At 35.1% G+C, this 14,551-nt stretch overlaps 2 protein-coding genes across 3 annotated transcripts in view; both read left to right on the top strand.

Annotated features, from left to right (window-relative positions):
* LOC106468259 (Krueppel homolog 1-like) overlaps positions 1 to 4,355 on the top strand; it is a 49,731-nt gene extending 45,376 nt beyond the window's left edge. Inside the window, exons 4-5 of the transcript XR_002612600.1 lie at positions 3,192 to 3,197; positions 4,345 to 4,355. The gene's annotated coding sequence lies outside the window, so the exon portion shown is untranslated. The remainder of the gene's footprint in view (positions 1 to 3,191; positions 3,198 to 4,344) is intronic.
* LOC106468258 (G protein-coupled receptor kinase 1-like) overlaps positions 3,492 to 14,551 on the top strand; it is a 66,138-nt gene continuing 55,078 nt past the window's right edge. For both annotated transcript variants that reach the window (XM_022396594.1, XM_013928676.2), the window contains exons 1-3: positions 3,492 to 4,475; positions 10,775 to 10,851; positions 11,415 to 11,488. In XM_022396594.1, coding sequence (XP_022252302.1) covers positions 4,363 to 4,475; positions 10,775 to 10,851; positions 11,415 to 11,488 — 264 coding nt within the window. In that variant the 5' untranslated portion in view covers positions 3,492 to 4,362. The remainder of the gene's footprint in view (positions 4,476 to 10,774; positions 10,852 to 11,414; positions 11,489 to 14,551) is intronic.

A 14,551-nucleotide genomic window follows, 5' to 3' on the forward strand; every position in this document is an offset into this window, starting at 1 on the left:
TAGTAACTCCTTTTATACACGATAAAACAACAAACTCTCTGCCTTGAATCAAAAACTGTCAACAGTTTTGTTATTAAATTTATATCCTTATCGCCCCCAAATGGTACAGCCGTAAGTCTGCGGACTTATAACACTAGAAATCGGGTGGGCACAGCATAGATAGCCCGTTGTGTAGCTCTGTGCTTAGCTATAAAGAAAGAAAGAAATATACCCCTATTTTTGGAATAAAATCATTTTTAAAGTCTTGAGGTTCACTACAAGTCAAAAGCTTCTAGGTAGGACTCAGGCACAGACTTTTCTTTTGGTAATTTTACATGAGGGAGGGAAAAGATAATATGCACGTGAAAACATTATTAGGCCTACATATTATATACTTTTCCCGGGGGGGGGGGGGGGTTAGGCAAGATAACTTATATGTGAAAACATTATTAGGGCTACATATTATGCACTTTTCCCGAAAATTGGGGGAGTAAATTATGTACATGGGAAAACTTCATTAGGCCTTCGTATTGTGTACTTTTCCAGGGGTGGAGGCGTAGGACACTTACTCGGCACTTACTGATGTACATACATATCTTCTGATAACATAATATCGTATGCGGTGGCATGGATACTGCCTAAAGTTTTCTAGGCGCTGTTGTGCTAATATTAAAACTACATGATATTTTCTTCTTTTTTATAGGAAAATATAAAAGAAAAAGTTTGGTTATCTTTCTCTGATTATAGTTAACACCTAAAAATTAGGAGTCGGTTTCTATCATCTTAATTTAAGTTTTATTATGCATTAAGTTGTATAAATTTGTTTTTAATTAAATGGCTTCTGACAAGCCAGAAACAGAAGGAACCGAGGATGATTAAAAACAAATAATAGAGTTATATACTATGAGGATTTGTGTAGCTAAAGTATTAGAAAAACCTATACGTAATGGCGTTTCGTTAGGTTGTGGTCAAATAAAGCATGAACAGTATGTCTATATTATATGGAGAAATTATATGTGGCTTTTTTTAACGTTAACATAATACAAAATGTCTGAGATTTAAAAGTCAGTGATATCGTTTTGTTCCTTGATAGTCATGGTGTCTCTAGAAGTCTTAAATCCCTGTTTGCACACACATACACACAGAGAAACAAAATTTGATCTGGCATATTATGGATTGATAATAGATTATAGATGCTACTCGAAGACAGTAGAACGAGTTGTCACCTTTGGGTTCTTTTAGATTATTTGGTAAAAATAAGGCGGCCTACTCCATGGAATTATAATTAATTAATTTATTTCTTCTTTAATGTTTGCTAGAGACTACGTTCACCTAGGCCTAGCTTCACAAACAATGTTACGACAGAAATTCCCTGCTAATGGTACCTACGCCTAACTTTCTTAGCTTTAATCGATAAATACGCACGTTAACAGCTCCCTCTAGGAAACAACTAAATTGTTACATTGAAAATATAGCTTACAAAAATATATGAATAACATGTACTTTACACTATGTGTACTTTACGTTATGTTTTGAAGAGTAATTTAATTACAGTCATGTACTCTTGCTTTAGAGAAGGTTTAGACAGAGGAGGTTAAAATAAATCATTGTACAGTGTATACAGTCATTGTGAATCGTATTTGCAAACGGCTTAGAACTAGTCAATAAAACAATTCAGAAAATGAATGATGTAATTCCATAAAAACCTTAGAAATAATACATATACTTCTCTAAAGTATGACTGTTATTAAATTATTCTTCAAACGAAATTCGAAAGATGGAATAAAAAGTCTTGATTTGAAACGTTTTTGAAAACACAATACAGTTATAATAAAAAATGCCCCCCCCCCAGTTATTTTTAGCAATCTAAAAAAAAAGATACTATCACACATCTAGTTTACATTTGCTCAGTTTTATGAAGATTTCAAATCAGTTTAGGTAAGAGGGGCGAATAAGACAGGCATAGTCTACTCTGATTGCGCGGCCTAATAGTCAGTGTGCCGGACCGACAATCCTGTCTCCTGTCACTGCGATGGCCGAGTGTTTGATAAGAATGATGATCAAACCTATACTATCAGATTAGAATAGGCCAAGATTTGACGGCGAGTTTTATTGACTAGCCACCTTCCCTCTAATCTATCGATTCAAAATTAGTGACAGCTAGCGCAGGTAATCCTTGTGTAGTTTTGCGAGAAATTTCGAAACAAACAAACACGACATTTGCCCAGAATTTGTTTTCTAATTATTCTGTAAAAACTTCGAATTAAAAGGAATCTCATAGATATCGCCACTTCACACTCTGGTGATCCTCAACGGATGCTGCTGAGTTAGAATTATTTAAGAAATATTTTCATTTCAAGTATTATGATTTTTGGAAAAAGAAAAGTAATTTAATGATTACACACACTGGCGTATTAGGACTAAAAAGCAGGTCGACCAGAATTCTACTCACTTCTCGAAATAATCGAGGAAACTCTCCCCTTCATCGCTAGCTAGTACCGCCTAGTAGGTCTTCAGTGGAACCCCAACCGCCAACGAAGTTTGTGGGTTTTTAGAGGTTTAGGAATGACGAGAAATTTTTGTTAGATTAATTTCAATCATCATTAATTGCGTAAACATTCTAGTAAAACTGGTAATATGCGTTATAAACATAGTAGTGTTTAGTGGTAAATTTTAAAATGTACACGTCCACATTGATTTCGTTTAATTTGTAACTCCAATAGTAGTATTACATATGTACATTATCCTTTCAAAAACATTTTATTTTTTGAACGATGTTCAGGTAGGATGAAGAGAGAAAGGGAAGGGAGCAGAGTCTATATGTAACATTATGGATAAGAATTTTTAAACAAGTTGAATTTATAATTTTGAATAATATTTTATTCCCACAATTTTAAACATGCAAAAGATTAAACAAACTGAACCCGGTCTCGAAGAGGTGGGAATTATAGTGTGCGTTTTTCGAATCTGTTATATATGGGGTATATAAAATGATGAGCAAGGAGGACACATAATGAGGTAGGAGTAGTTCCCATGAAATTGCCGGGAGTAGCTCTGTTTCTAAGTACCGCTACTCTTGAGATTATCTCCAATTTCATTATTTTCTGTTCCTCTTGTACAGAAAAAAATGTCACAGCATACACAAGTAACACTATTCCTAAATGAAAATTATCACGTATGAGTAAGTTATGTTTATAATCAGAGGATAAGAGCAATGAGTTATTTTCTGTTTGAAGGTCAATTTGTCGTCCTCCAGTGACTCAGGGGTAAGTCTGAAGGATTATAAATCTAGAACCGGATTTAGATATCCATAATGGGCAAGCACATTTAGCCCTTTGTGCGTAACTACAATCAAATCAATCTGTTATTTTAATATAATTTTATATATAAATCTGGCATATATTTACAATTATCTATTAGAAAATACTATAGATGGCAGTAAAGGGGTTCGATCAATTTAATAACATATTATTACCACTAAAGAGGGCGTTTTGTGAGGATGGTGTTATCGCTTTTCTTTATCTGTTAATGTTAGTGTTTTGCTGTTGAAGATAGTATTCTTGTTTGTGTTGTTTTTGTTCAATGCTTGTAAGCGTTGATTGTTCCAAACACTCGTGTTTGTCTTTTTCCAACAGTACCCGTGTGTTTAGCTACTACTTGTCTAGAATCTATAAACAAACTCCGCTCTGATCGTGTCATTGAAGTTTTCACTTGTACTACAAATTGTAGTTGTACTTTATAAATTGTAGTTGCACAGCTACTTGAAATTGAAGTAATACTAGTATAAACTATTACTGTTAGTATTAAAAGTTACTGTAGGTTAGTGTAACGTTAATTACAAGTAGTGATAGTTGTACAGTGTGCATATTGTCGATTAAACCGTTATTTTTAATCGTTGTAGTAGTAGATTGTACAAAAAAGTAGATACAATACAGAACGGGAGGGTCGCGTTATTGTCCATGCGTCGTATTCGTACTCGGAGTCTACCTGGTCGTACCGGTAACGTGATTCCGGATTATTGACAGAACGTATCCTATTCTTAGTTTCCTTGCTCGGAATAGGCTTAGCGTTATCATTAATATTACTTACAAACAAAGTTATCAAAGTATTGTGCCAATAATTTTTATTGAGCTAAACAGTAATTAACAATGCTCAATTTATTGCTGCATTAAATTAAAAAAATAATATGGTGGTTTTAGATTGTGCTTGCTCTTTCGTCATCAGGAACTGTGTAAGTTATTGACTTGTAACATTTGGTTTTATCTTCAAGTTCAGGCTCAAAACTCGTCTATACTGTTGCCAAATTAAAAAGTTGTTTACCTGTGTGTTTATGGTGTAGTTCTAACTTAAGAAATAAAAGGATAGAGACAAGAAACTGCGAAGATGGCTGATCTAGAAGCAGTTTTAGCAGATGTAAGTTATCTTATGGCAATGGAGAAGAGCAAATCCACCCCAGCAGCCAGAGCAAGCAAAAAGATTATCTTACCAGATCCAAGGTGATTTTATTTTTTTACATTTTGCACTTTATTACTATCTGTAACCATAATCTGTTTTCAACCCACTTTTTTTGTTTGAAATATATTGTTAATAAAGATATTAATTTATCTGAAGTATAAAAAACTAAGTTTAAATGGCCATTTTGGTGTGCTGTTTAATAATACATAAATAATTATAATAATAATGAACTCAAGAAATTTTTACTTTTGATGTAGTAATGATAACTTTATCCAATATTATGTTTTACATATTAGTGAAAAAGAAAAAAAACACTTGAAAGTTGTAACTCGATAATAAAAATTATCATGAGTATCAAATATTCTGTCAGCTTGTGAATGACATTAAAATGGTCAATTTTTTTTTGTAAGAACATAAATTGTAAAAAAAGTTGAAAAAAATACAATTTAGAAGTAACTCGAATGTTGTAGAAAGTTTTAAAAAAGATTTAAACAGCAGTATATTTTAAGTTGCAAATAGAACTTTTTCATTATCTTGTAAGATAGTCAGGACAAGGAAAAAATATTTCAAAAGAATAGTAACTATATATACTTGACATATCATTTAATCATATATGCAGAGTCCATTCATAAGATTGTATGGCTGTTACATAACTTTTTTGATATACTTCTTCTGTTGAAAATTTTATTTGAATTAATAATTATAAAAATCCAAAATATAGCAGTGTTGTTTAAAGATTAGAATAACAGAATAAAGTAGAAACTGTGAAGTCAAACCTGGAATATTATTCGTCGAGTAATTAGTGTTATTTTACTGATCGACATTTTAATACCCTACGATCTTCGCAGTACCTCATATGATATTCTACAAAAGGTTTGGGTGCAATATACCAAGCTGTTTTTGTTGTATGCTGACAGGAAAATAATAATAATATCAAGAATTAGAAATGGGCCTATTTGACTTGATTTTCTTTTTCTTCTAAGTCTAACATGTATGTTTTTTTGTGCATTTGTACATGTGTAGAGCCTTTGCAATCAATAGTAAAGGCTTTAAAGTGTTGTTGGAACTGAATCTTTACTGTTTAAAGTGCTTTTTGTCTAAACATTCTATTAGGGTTTTGTGCAATTCCTTGTGATCCCTGTTAAGAACCACTGTTGTCGTTCATGGTTAAAACTTTGAAGTGCCAGGAATCAAGAGTTTTTGATTTTAAAATCATACTTAAAACTTCATCAACTGATATCAAAATACACCAACATTTCCATCAGGGCTAATGTTGTTTTATACCGCTAGACTGAATGTTGGAATCAAGAGTTTTTGGTTTTAAATCATAGTTAAAACTTCATCAACTGATATCAAAATACACCAACATTTCCATCAGGGCTAATATTGTTTTATACCGCTAGACTGAATGTCAGCCAGCTGAAGTAGAACGTGTAAGTCGTATGATTGTTACAATTTGAGTTTGTTATCTTTATGCGACTTAGTATATTATGTTAACCTATTTCAATAATGATAATTTTTGTAGTAGACTATTTCTAAAGTTTTTTCAATTTATCTGACAAATATTTCTCTCACTTACTGTTGGGACATTTATTAGACATAAAATGACCTCGAATTGAACTTCAAGTTTGTTCTTATATTGACAGTAGTTTTACAAAATGGAAATAAAATAAAAAGAAATCCATGGCATTCTGGTATAGAGATGTTAGAAAAATGTCTATTTTCCATAAATGTTATGATGTGGAAAATAATTTCTTAAACATTAAAATACCAATCATCTGAAACTGACCAAATTCTGGTTCTAAAAGCGTACAGAATTCCCAAATTTGACCTTTCTTGCATTTCCATCTATTTTTTAATATTACCGTCAGTTACTGTGATTAACCAGTTTATTTTAATGGGTTGTGAACTTGTAGTAACCAGTATTAATAGGATGTTAATCTTGTGGTCCTATAATAACACTTGTAATGTGTTTGCTTTCGTGAAATAACAACACAGAAGCTTATCCCCAAAACCAGTGAGGCAGGATTCAAACTTGCAAAATAAACAGAATGTTTAAGTACCAAGTTACTCTTCTAGAGTTTAAACATCTGATTTTTTGTTAATGATTAAAATACTGCAGATTGGCGAACAAGTGGCAAGTCTGCATCTTTATATTTGCTACATATGTATAAGGAACAATGTATGATTCTTGTGAAGGTTTAGCTTTGTTGAATTTTATAACTAATTAGACTCTCTGTTGGAGCTGTCTTTCATGTCCAGTTTTTAGGGGTGAGTGAATAATGTCAAAGTAATTACTAACCATAAATAATATTCAACGTTAAACTGTTTTTAATTGTGTACCAGTTTAACGTTGAATATTATTTATGATTTTAACTTTATACACAAGTGCCAAAATACTATAATTAATTACTAACCAGTTGTACTCCACTGATTAAAAAATTACTAGTGTAAAATTATGATAATGTAAGGTTATGAATATGAGTTATCATAACACAAATTACACATGAAACTTAGATAGAAATCGTGTTAGTTATGTGGATAAGGAAAGGAAAATAGAGGCCATGATAATTTATTAATCAGTAATTAGGTCTCATTTGGGGTTGTAAGAATGACATTGAGCCCTTGGAGAGAGTTCAGAAGAGGGCTACTAGAATGCCTTCAAAAATGAATAAGTTGTCACATGAAGACAGGTTAAGATTTCTTGAGCTTGTTCTGTAAAAGAGAAGGGCAACAAATAATCTGGTTCAAGCACTCATTTGTTAATGAAACTGATGAGATTGAAGCATACAATCTGTTCCGCGAACAGGAAAACAAAGAACAAAACGCACACACACAAAGGCTTGAACACTATGTCATGTTGTTATTATTAACCATCATGTTATCCTTTACAGCCATGACACAGGACAGATAGATTAATTGGCATCTGTACTGTGAAAGTGGGTTTTCTCTGGACACTCTGGCTCCCCCCCACAACAAAATTCACCTGAGCATTGGACCATATGGTCCCCCCCCCCTGAAAAGGGCCTCCAATCCAATTCAGTAAAGTTTATTTAAAAATGAAATTAGTTCCTACCTTCAAAAATTTTGAAATTAATATTAGAATAATTCCACTGTCTCGTATTGATGCCATCACCTCCACACATCATCAACAGCCACAACATCTTTGCACATTACCCAACAACCACTGGAAAAGAAGACCTTCATCTTGCCTTCTACAACCTTTACAGCTTTCTCTCAAAAACTTCCTGCCAACATTTCTAAATGCAATTATAGTTTCTGTTGCTAATTATTCTCGAGCGGTAGCTTGAAGGGGAACAACCGTTCCCAAGCACCCCTGTTGGGAAGAGCAGGCAACTATCACATTGTTTTCTCTTCCTTCAAACTAAATTTTTGCCACGATTATTTTTTTTTTTTGAGGTATTAGATTTTTTTGTTGAGTTCTGAAGGCAGTAGGACAAATGGTCATAGATGTAAGATTTTGAAAGGCATGTCTAATGTTTTGACAGCTTTGTTTCCTGTTTGTTTGTAGTTAAGCACAAAGCTACATAATGGGCTATCTGTGCTCTGCTTACCACGGGTATTGAAACTTGGTTTCTAGTGTTATAAATCTGCAGACATACCCTTGTGCCACTGGGGGGTATTTTATTTCTTGTTATCTAAGAGTGGTAGAAGTTCAAACTTCACAGTAGTTTAAGTATCTCCCACTTAAATTCACCTGTTTAACATGAACTGCCCTGATGCATGATGTCGTCATTATGCAAGAAAAGCCCACCATCAGTAGGAGGGTAACTCACTATCCATACACAGTAACTCCACCTATGAACTTGTGATAAGATCACTCCCTCTGTACTGTATTGAACAGAAGTGTTTGGATCTCATCTGGCTTCAATCTGATGAGATTTGCTTGAATTTGTTAATGAAACTTTGTTTCTTGTTATACTTTTACTTTAAGTGATACTACTCACACAGGCCCTATCTGTACTATGGCATCAGGGGTTCATTGCTTGAAAAGGATGTCACTGCCATTGTGCATTGTGTTGTGTGATCCATTGTGCATGCTAGGCCTTCTGTTTCTATCCATTCTTCTGACATTCATTCCTCTCATTTTTGAATTTAAACAGGAGGAAGATGAATTTGATCATCTGTTACCTCCTCCTGGTTTTGCATTGGGTGCCTCCCTACTGATCGAGGAAAGCATTCAGCCTTCAACGTTGATCTCTCGGGTATATTTCTTTTTCCTCTTTCAGCAATGTCTTATTATCATTCACTTTACTCTTGTCTTATTGTCACTCTCTAGAATATGGGAGGATGACATCCTGTTATAAATATGTCCCACTTGAATCAACTTTGGTCTGCTCATTTCACGAAGAATGTAGATGACCAAGATCAAGGTCTCAGAATGCTTTCTCCACCTCCTGATTTGTCTGCCTGCTTTTTGCTTCCTTGGTTCATCCAGAGGGATCGAATATTTGATTCACAGTCGTTCCCTTCATGTTGGCTGTAACTATTATGTTTTCAGTCTAGTCTGGTGGGCTTTTGCTCAGAGGTTGCATTCTTTAGGCATATTGTTCCACTATCCTATGGACACTTGACCTCTACCTGCCCCATACAGTGTGGCATCCACTATTCTGAGTTCGGTTCTCCTTTGAGAATCATATCATTGGGATGACTGGTTCAGCTTTCCATTTCAGTCTTGACCTCCACTCAGTATCTGATTCACTTGTGGTCTTTTTCAATTCATATGCAGGACAGGCTTAGCTTTCTTCTTTTCATCTTTGAGACATGGAGCTTCTGATACTAAGGCTGTCGTATCTCCTTATTTTTCTTCACAATATTTTCTTTGGGGGGCCGGGCTGTCTCTTCTCTTGAGTACCTTGTTCCTCTTGGATATGCCCATATTCATCCTTTTCAGTAGACTGTGTACAATCAGTGTAATATATCTAGAGATCCTCTCTCTGTCTTCTGTTCACCTCTCAATGTCATGGAGGCTTCTGGGTTGTTGATGATGTCTCTTCTTGTAGTCAGATACCTCTTCCTCTAATATTTTATCTCCTTCCACTTTGACTAGTTAGGTTATAGACCTCTTCTGGCTAGTTTATTCTTCTGTGGGTGATGACACTTTTCTTATTTTTCATATCTCCTCCCATCAAGTTTGAAATCTCACAGCTTCTCTTGCCTCTAGCCATTGATGTCCCCTATACAAGATCTTGCAGGTGGGGAGGTGGACGACACCACATGGCAGTTTCATCTACTTTGTGATTTGTCTCCCACCAGTTGCCATCCTCCACTTTTTATAGTGGATCTCTGAAGATAGTTTGTTTATTTTTCTCTTTCTTTTTTTTAATGGATCTCACATCCACCTTCAATATACGTATATATGTATGTCTATATTATAAATACATTCATAAATTAATAAAAATTTAAAGGGACAAAAAGGAGATTATTAGCCCATCAAGGATGTCCCTTCCAGCTCCCAACTATAACCACCCGTTACTACCCATGTAGTCATCCAACCTTTTCTTGAACTCAGTTAAGTTTTCTGCCTCCACCACCCTCGGAGGCAGCTCATTCCAAAAGCCAACCACCCTGTTTGAAAAGCAATACTGTAAAACTGCTGATGACTCCTACACTACCAAAATATGAATTTATGATCCCTTGTCTAACATTGTATTGAACTGGCTATATATTTAGGCAAGAGCCTCTACGTATGTGAAAGTTAACATTTTTCTTACCTAAAAATGTATTTCTTATAGATACTCACCTCCGAACAACAATGAAAGTGCACACAACAAGCCTAGAACAAAGCTCCCACCCCTACACATATTAATGTGTACTTCACCTGCCTATGACGTAATCATTGTTACACTATAATTCTCCACCAATAGGCGAGCAACACAATGTCTATGTGCAGTAATCCCCATAAACACAATTGGGAGAGAGAGCAGTATCCTCTGTGAGACAAAATCAGCCGCTTTAGGGATTACATTATCTCCACCTGGAATGGTGGGATTGTCCTATGAGGAGAGAATAAAATCTCTAAACTTGTTTTCCCCGGAAAGGAGAAGAGTCAGAGCGGATTTGATTTCAGTGTTTAAGATTATTAAGGGTATTGATACTATAGATCCATGAAACTTTTTTTGTGTTTAGCAGTGAAAACAATGGGTGATATTAGGCTGGGATGCAAGTGCAGGTGGTATAAGTAAGATGGAAATTAACATGGTGTACATACGTTTAAATAGTATTACCATTATTTTTGTTATTACTTTTTTATTTTAAAAAAGTGACATAATTTACAGTTTGCTGAATGATATACCTATGTTTAACTTATGTCTTATAGTGTACGAAGTGTTATGCACAAACACTTAGAGAAAATGGGAGAAGTGACTTTTGACAAAATCTTCAACCAAAAATTAGGTGAGTAATTAGTTGTTTATAATTTTATAAGTGCTTTTCCAGGAAAAACTACAAGTTTTTAATGTTAGTGAATTTATTATTAAGTCTATTAAGAGAACATCTACTCAGAAAACTGTCAAATCAGTGGCAAGTTAAGAACCTTAATCATCAAATATTTTGTGAGTTATCTACAAGAAAGATGGTTTTACAGAAAAAACAAATTCAGTACCACAACTTAGCAGATGTACCATGTAGTCAAAGTTACTGTCAACACCAACAAATGAGTTTTAAAGTCTATGAAATGTTACCTTTAAAAGTTAATGTTTTATCTTATGTGATCAAAGTTTTGGTAAGTGTCCTTGTTTTATTTTTAAGTTGATTATGTGAAAACCCACATTTATTTTTTTGTACTTACCATTACTCTCTATTTAATAACTTAACACAGTAGATAAAATTACTTTTAAACAGATTTTTAGTTGAACTGTAAACTCGTATGGCTTAGTAAAATTAAAAACATTGAGATTTTTAATTTCAAATACAATATTTTGACAAAAATGACACTGTTTGCTTTTTGGTATTTTTAGGTTATCTTCTCTTCAAGGAATTTTGTGAAATGCTGACAGATGAGCCGATTCCTCAACTTAAGTTTTATGAGGAAGTGAGTACATATTTTTTGTGGTCTTGTATAAAAAATAAAATATTCTGCTTCTTACCAGTATTCTTTTCTAAATGTTACAATTTGAAAGCAAGTGAGAAGTATCTTGTTATTAAAGAAATGTTGCCCTGGAAATTACAGACCAGTTGGTTTTATTTCTATCGCAAAAAAAAACAAAAATTCTGAAACATGACGAAAATGGTTTTGCAAAGTCATCTTGTGAAATATGATATAGAAGAAAATAAACATAGATTCACTCAAGATAAATCTTCCTTATTAATCTGTTAACTTTTGTTTTGGAGATGTTATGGATGATGGAAAGGGTGTTGAGTTATTGTACTTAGATTTTTAAAAAAAGGTTTTGATAAAGTACCACGTAAAAGACTTAGATAAGAAAATCACATCAGTTGGGGACAGGAAAAACTACTCATTGGTGCCTAACTTTTTTTAAATTGGTAACAACTGTATTTTAAATCATAATTAATAAGCTTTGACAAACAATGGAAATGTTATTAACATTAAATCAGAAAATAAAAACAAATACTGTTCTTGAACAGTAGTTCCTGTCAAAAGCATTGGTGTTACCCTGCAATGGATAAAAATCCATGCACATTCAGTTAACGGTAGTTTTCTTTGAGGTTAAGCAATCACTATTACCAATCATTATTTGCTTTTTATCGGTAGTTTCCTTGGAGATTGATGAATCACTGTTATTAATCATTACTTGATTTCATGAATGTTGCTTATCTCTCTCTCCAACACTAAGATGCAACTGTTGTGGAATTTCCTGAGCATGTCACAAGCCTTGAACAAACTTCCACCCTAACATTTGCCTAAGTGTATTGTGCCAGACAATGATGTAATTGTCATATACTGTAGCACTCCATCGATAGGAGGGCAACAACAACAACCTCCATTTGCAGCAATCCACATGAGCATTAAAACATGATCGTAGGCTTATACTTTCCTCACTGCTGCCTGTGTTCAGATATATTTTTTTTCATGTGCTTTTTGAGTTTAGTCATTTTGATCGACTGCCTTTATTAAATGCCACATTGCTTTTGTCCCCATTCCACTTTAATTACATCTACCTGATAGCAAGTTTGTTTTTCCTAACAACCACATTCCCTCTTTGTGTTTCTTCAAACAATGATTGCAGCATCAAAAAAAGTGTTCAGACATTCCTCTTCGAGCACTTTCTTTAACCGTGTCAGATTTGAGCTTATCTGTTCATGGAGCGATGTTCGGTGGTTATCCCTTTAGCTCGCTTAATAGAGCAAATACTTGGCATGTGACAGGTCTTGGATTTCATTTCGTGGTGAGGTACCATAAATATCGTGGATGTACTCAATTACCATAATCATTTAGAGGTATGGTGAACCATGGTATGACAACACATTCACTGATGATGTTTTTCGAACATGATGTTACCACTATTGTGCATCAGGTGGTTGCTTCCCTTCTGCCTATATCTTCTTCAGTTCAGATCACTCATCCTTCTGTTTCCTTCTTGTCTGTGGAGACTACCTCTCCTGTGGATGATTTTGGCTATCTCTTCTACCTACAGACTTTGCTTCTGGCTATTCCTTTCCTGAGAGGAACAGGTACCTCCTTTTTTGTTTGTATTCTATGCTCATAACTCAGTATGTGATCTTGTGTTACTTTTGCCTTTATATCTTAATGACTCTTGGGTTGCTTTACTTCATAGGCCTTCATCTGTTGAACCTCCATGTTCATAAATGCCTTCCTTGTCCTACTCGTCTTCATAACTCTTTTGCTGTGGCCTAAGGTAATGACCCTTCTTTATTTTCTGAACCCTAATCTCTTGTGTCCCCTCCCTCTTTCCTGCAATATGCTTGTATTTTCTTTACTCTAGTCCTTTGCTATATCTCCACCCATCACCTCATCATTGTGGATCTTCATTGCGACTCCAATAGTTTTGATGAGACCATCTGTTTTATTTGTTTGCTCTTTTGGCTTTTGTTTATTCTTCTACTATCATTATTTGACTTAGTTTCTCTGTTCTTCTGGATGCTTTCCTTCAGTGTGTCCATCTCCCTTCCACCCTGACCTAAGTCTTGCTTCTTTTCTCACTGCATCAACCTTTGTTTTTGATTCCTTGGCTGCTCGCCAACAATCATTCTTAGATTCCCTGGTTTCCTGACTCACCAGATCATGAATACTTCACTTGGCTATCTGACCTTGGAAGCTCGATGGGGCTACCTCCTCTTTTTTTCCTTATCCTGTAGCTTCTACTTACTGTCTTCCACCTTGTACAACTATAGTCTCCCTTCACAAGCAACACTATTTGGATGTGCAAGTTTATTCTTCAGGTCTGTTGCTGCTTTTTGTATTCCTCATCCTCTCATCTGTCACCTTCCTTCCGATCCTCTGCATTTTTATAACCTTCCTCGTATTGAAGGCTCTTCACTCTACTTCTCATCCTGTGAGAAAGGTTCTCTCACTTTTGTGGACTCTGGCATCTCTCTATAACTGTATCCTCTTCATTGGGCTCTGGAGGATCTGTGGCACATGTTCTACAATCCCTTCTGTCCTTCTGCCTCTTCATTCATCTTTACTTATTTTTGTGTCATCATGGCGTGATTTCTCCAACATGAACTGGGGTATTCCACCCCATCCCCTCCACCTGATTTTCATCTTTACATCCTTTTCGGAAGTGTTGAGAACTGCTCCCCAACTAACTATCTCCGGGGTTTCTGGTCTCCAGTGGAGCAATCTCTGATCATTAACACACTGGAGATGTCTGCAGGACAGAGGTGACTCACCTGGGGACACTACAGTTGGGGAGCAGTTCTCAACACTTCCACTATCTCCGGGGTTTCTGGTCTCCAGTGTAGCAATCTCTGATCATTAACACACTGGAGATGTCTGCAGGACAGAGGTGACTCACCTGGGGACACTACAGTTGGGGAGAATTTCTCAACACTTCTACTATCTCCGGGGTTTCTGGTCTCCAGTGTAGCAATCTCTGATCATTAACACACTGGAGATGTCTGCAGGACAGAGGTGACTCACCTGGGGACACTACAGTTGTGGAGCAGTTCT

Source organism: Limulus polyphemus, unplaced genomic scaffold (assembly GCF_000517525.1).
Source record: "Limulus polyphemus unplaced genomic scaffold, Limulus_polyphemus-2.1.2 Scaffold2938, whole genome shotgun sequence".
Taxonomy (NCBI): Eukaryota; Metazoa; Arthropoda; class Merostomata; order Xiphosura; family Limulidae; genus Limulus; species Limulus polyphemus.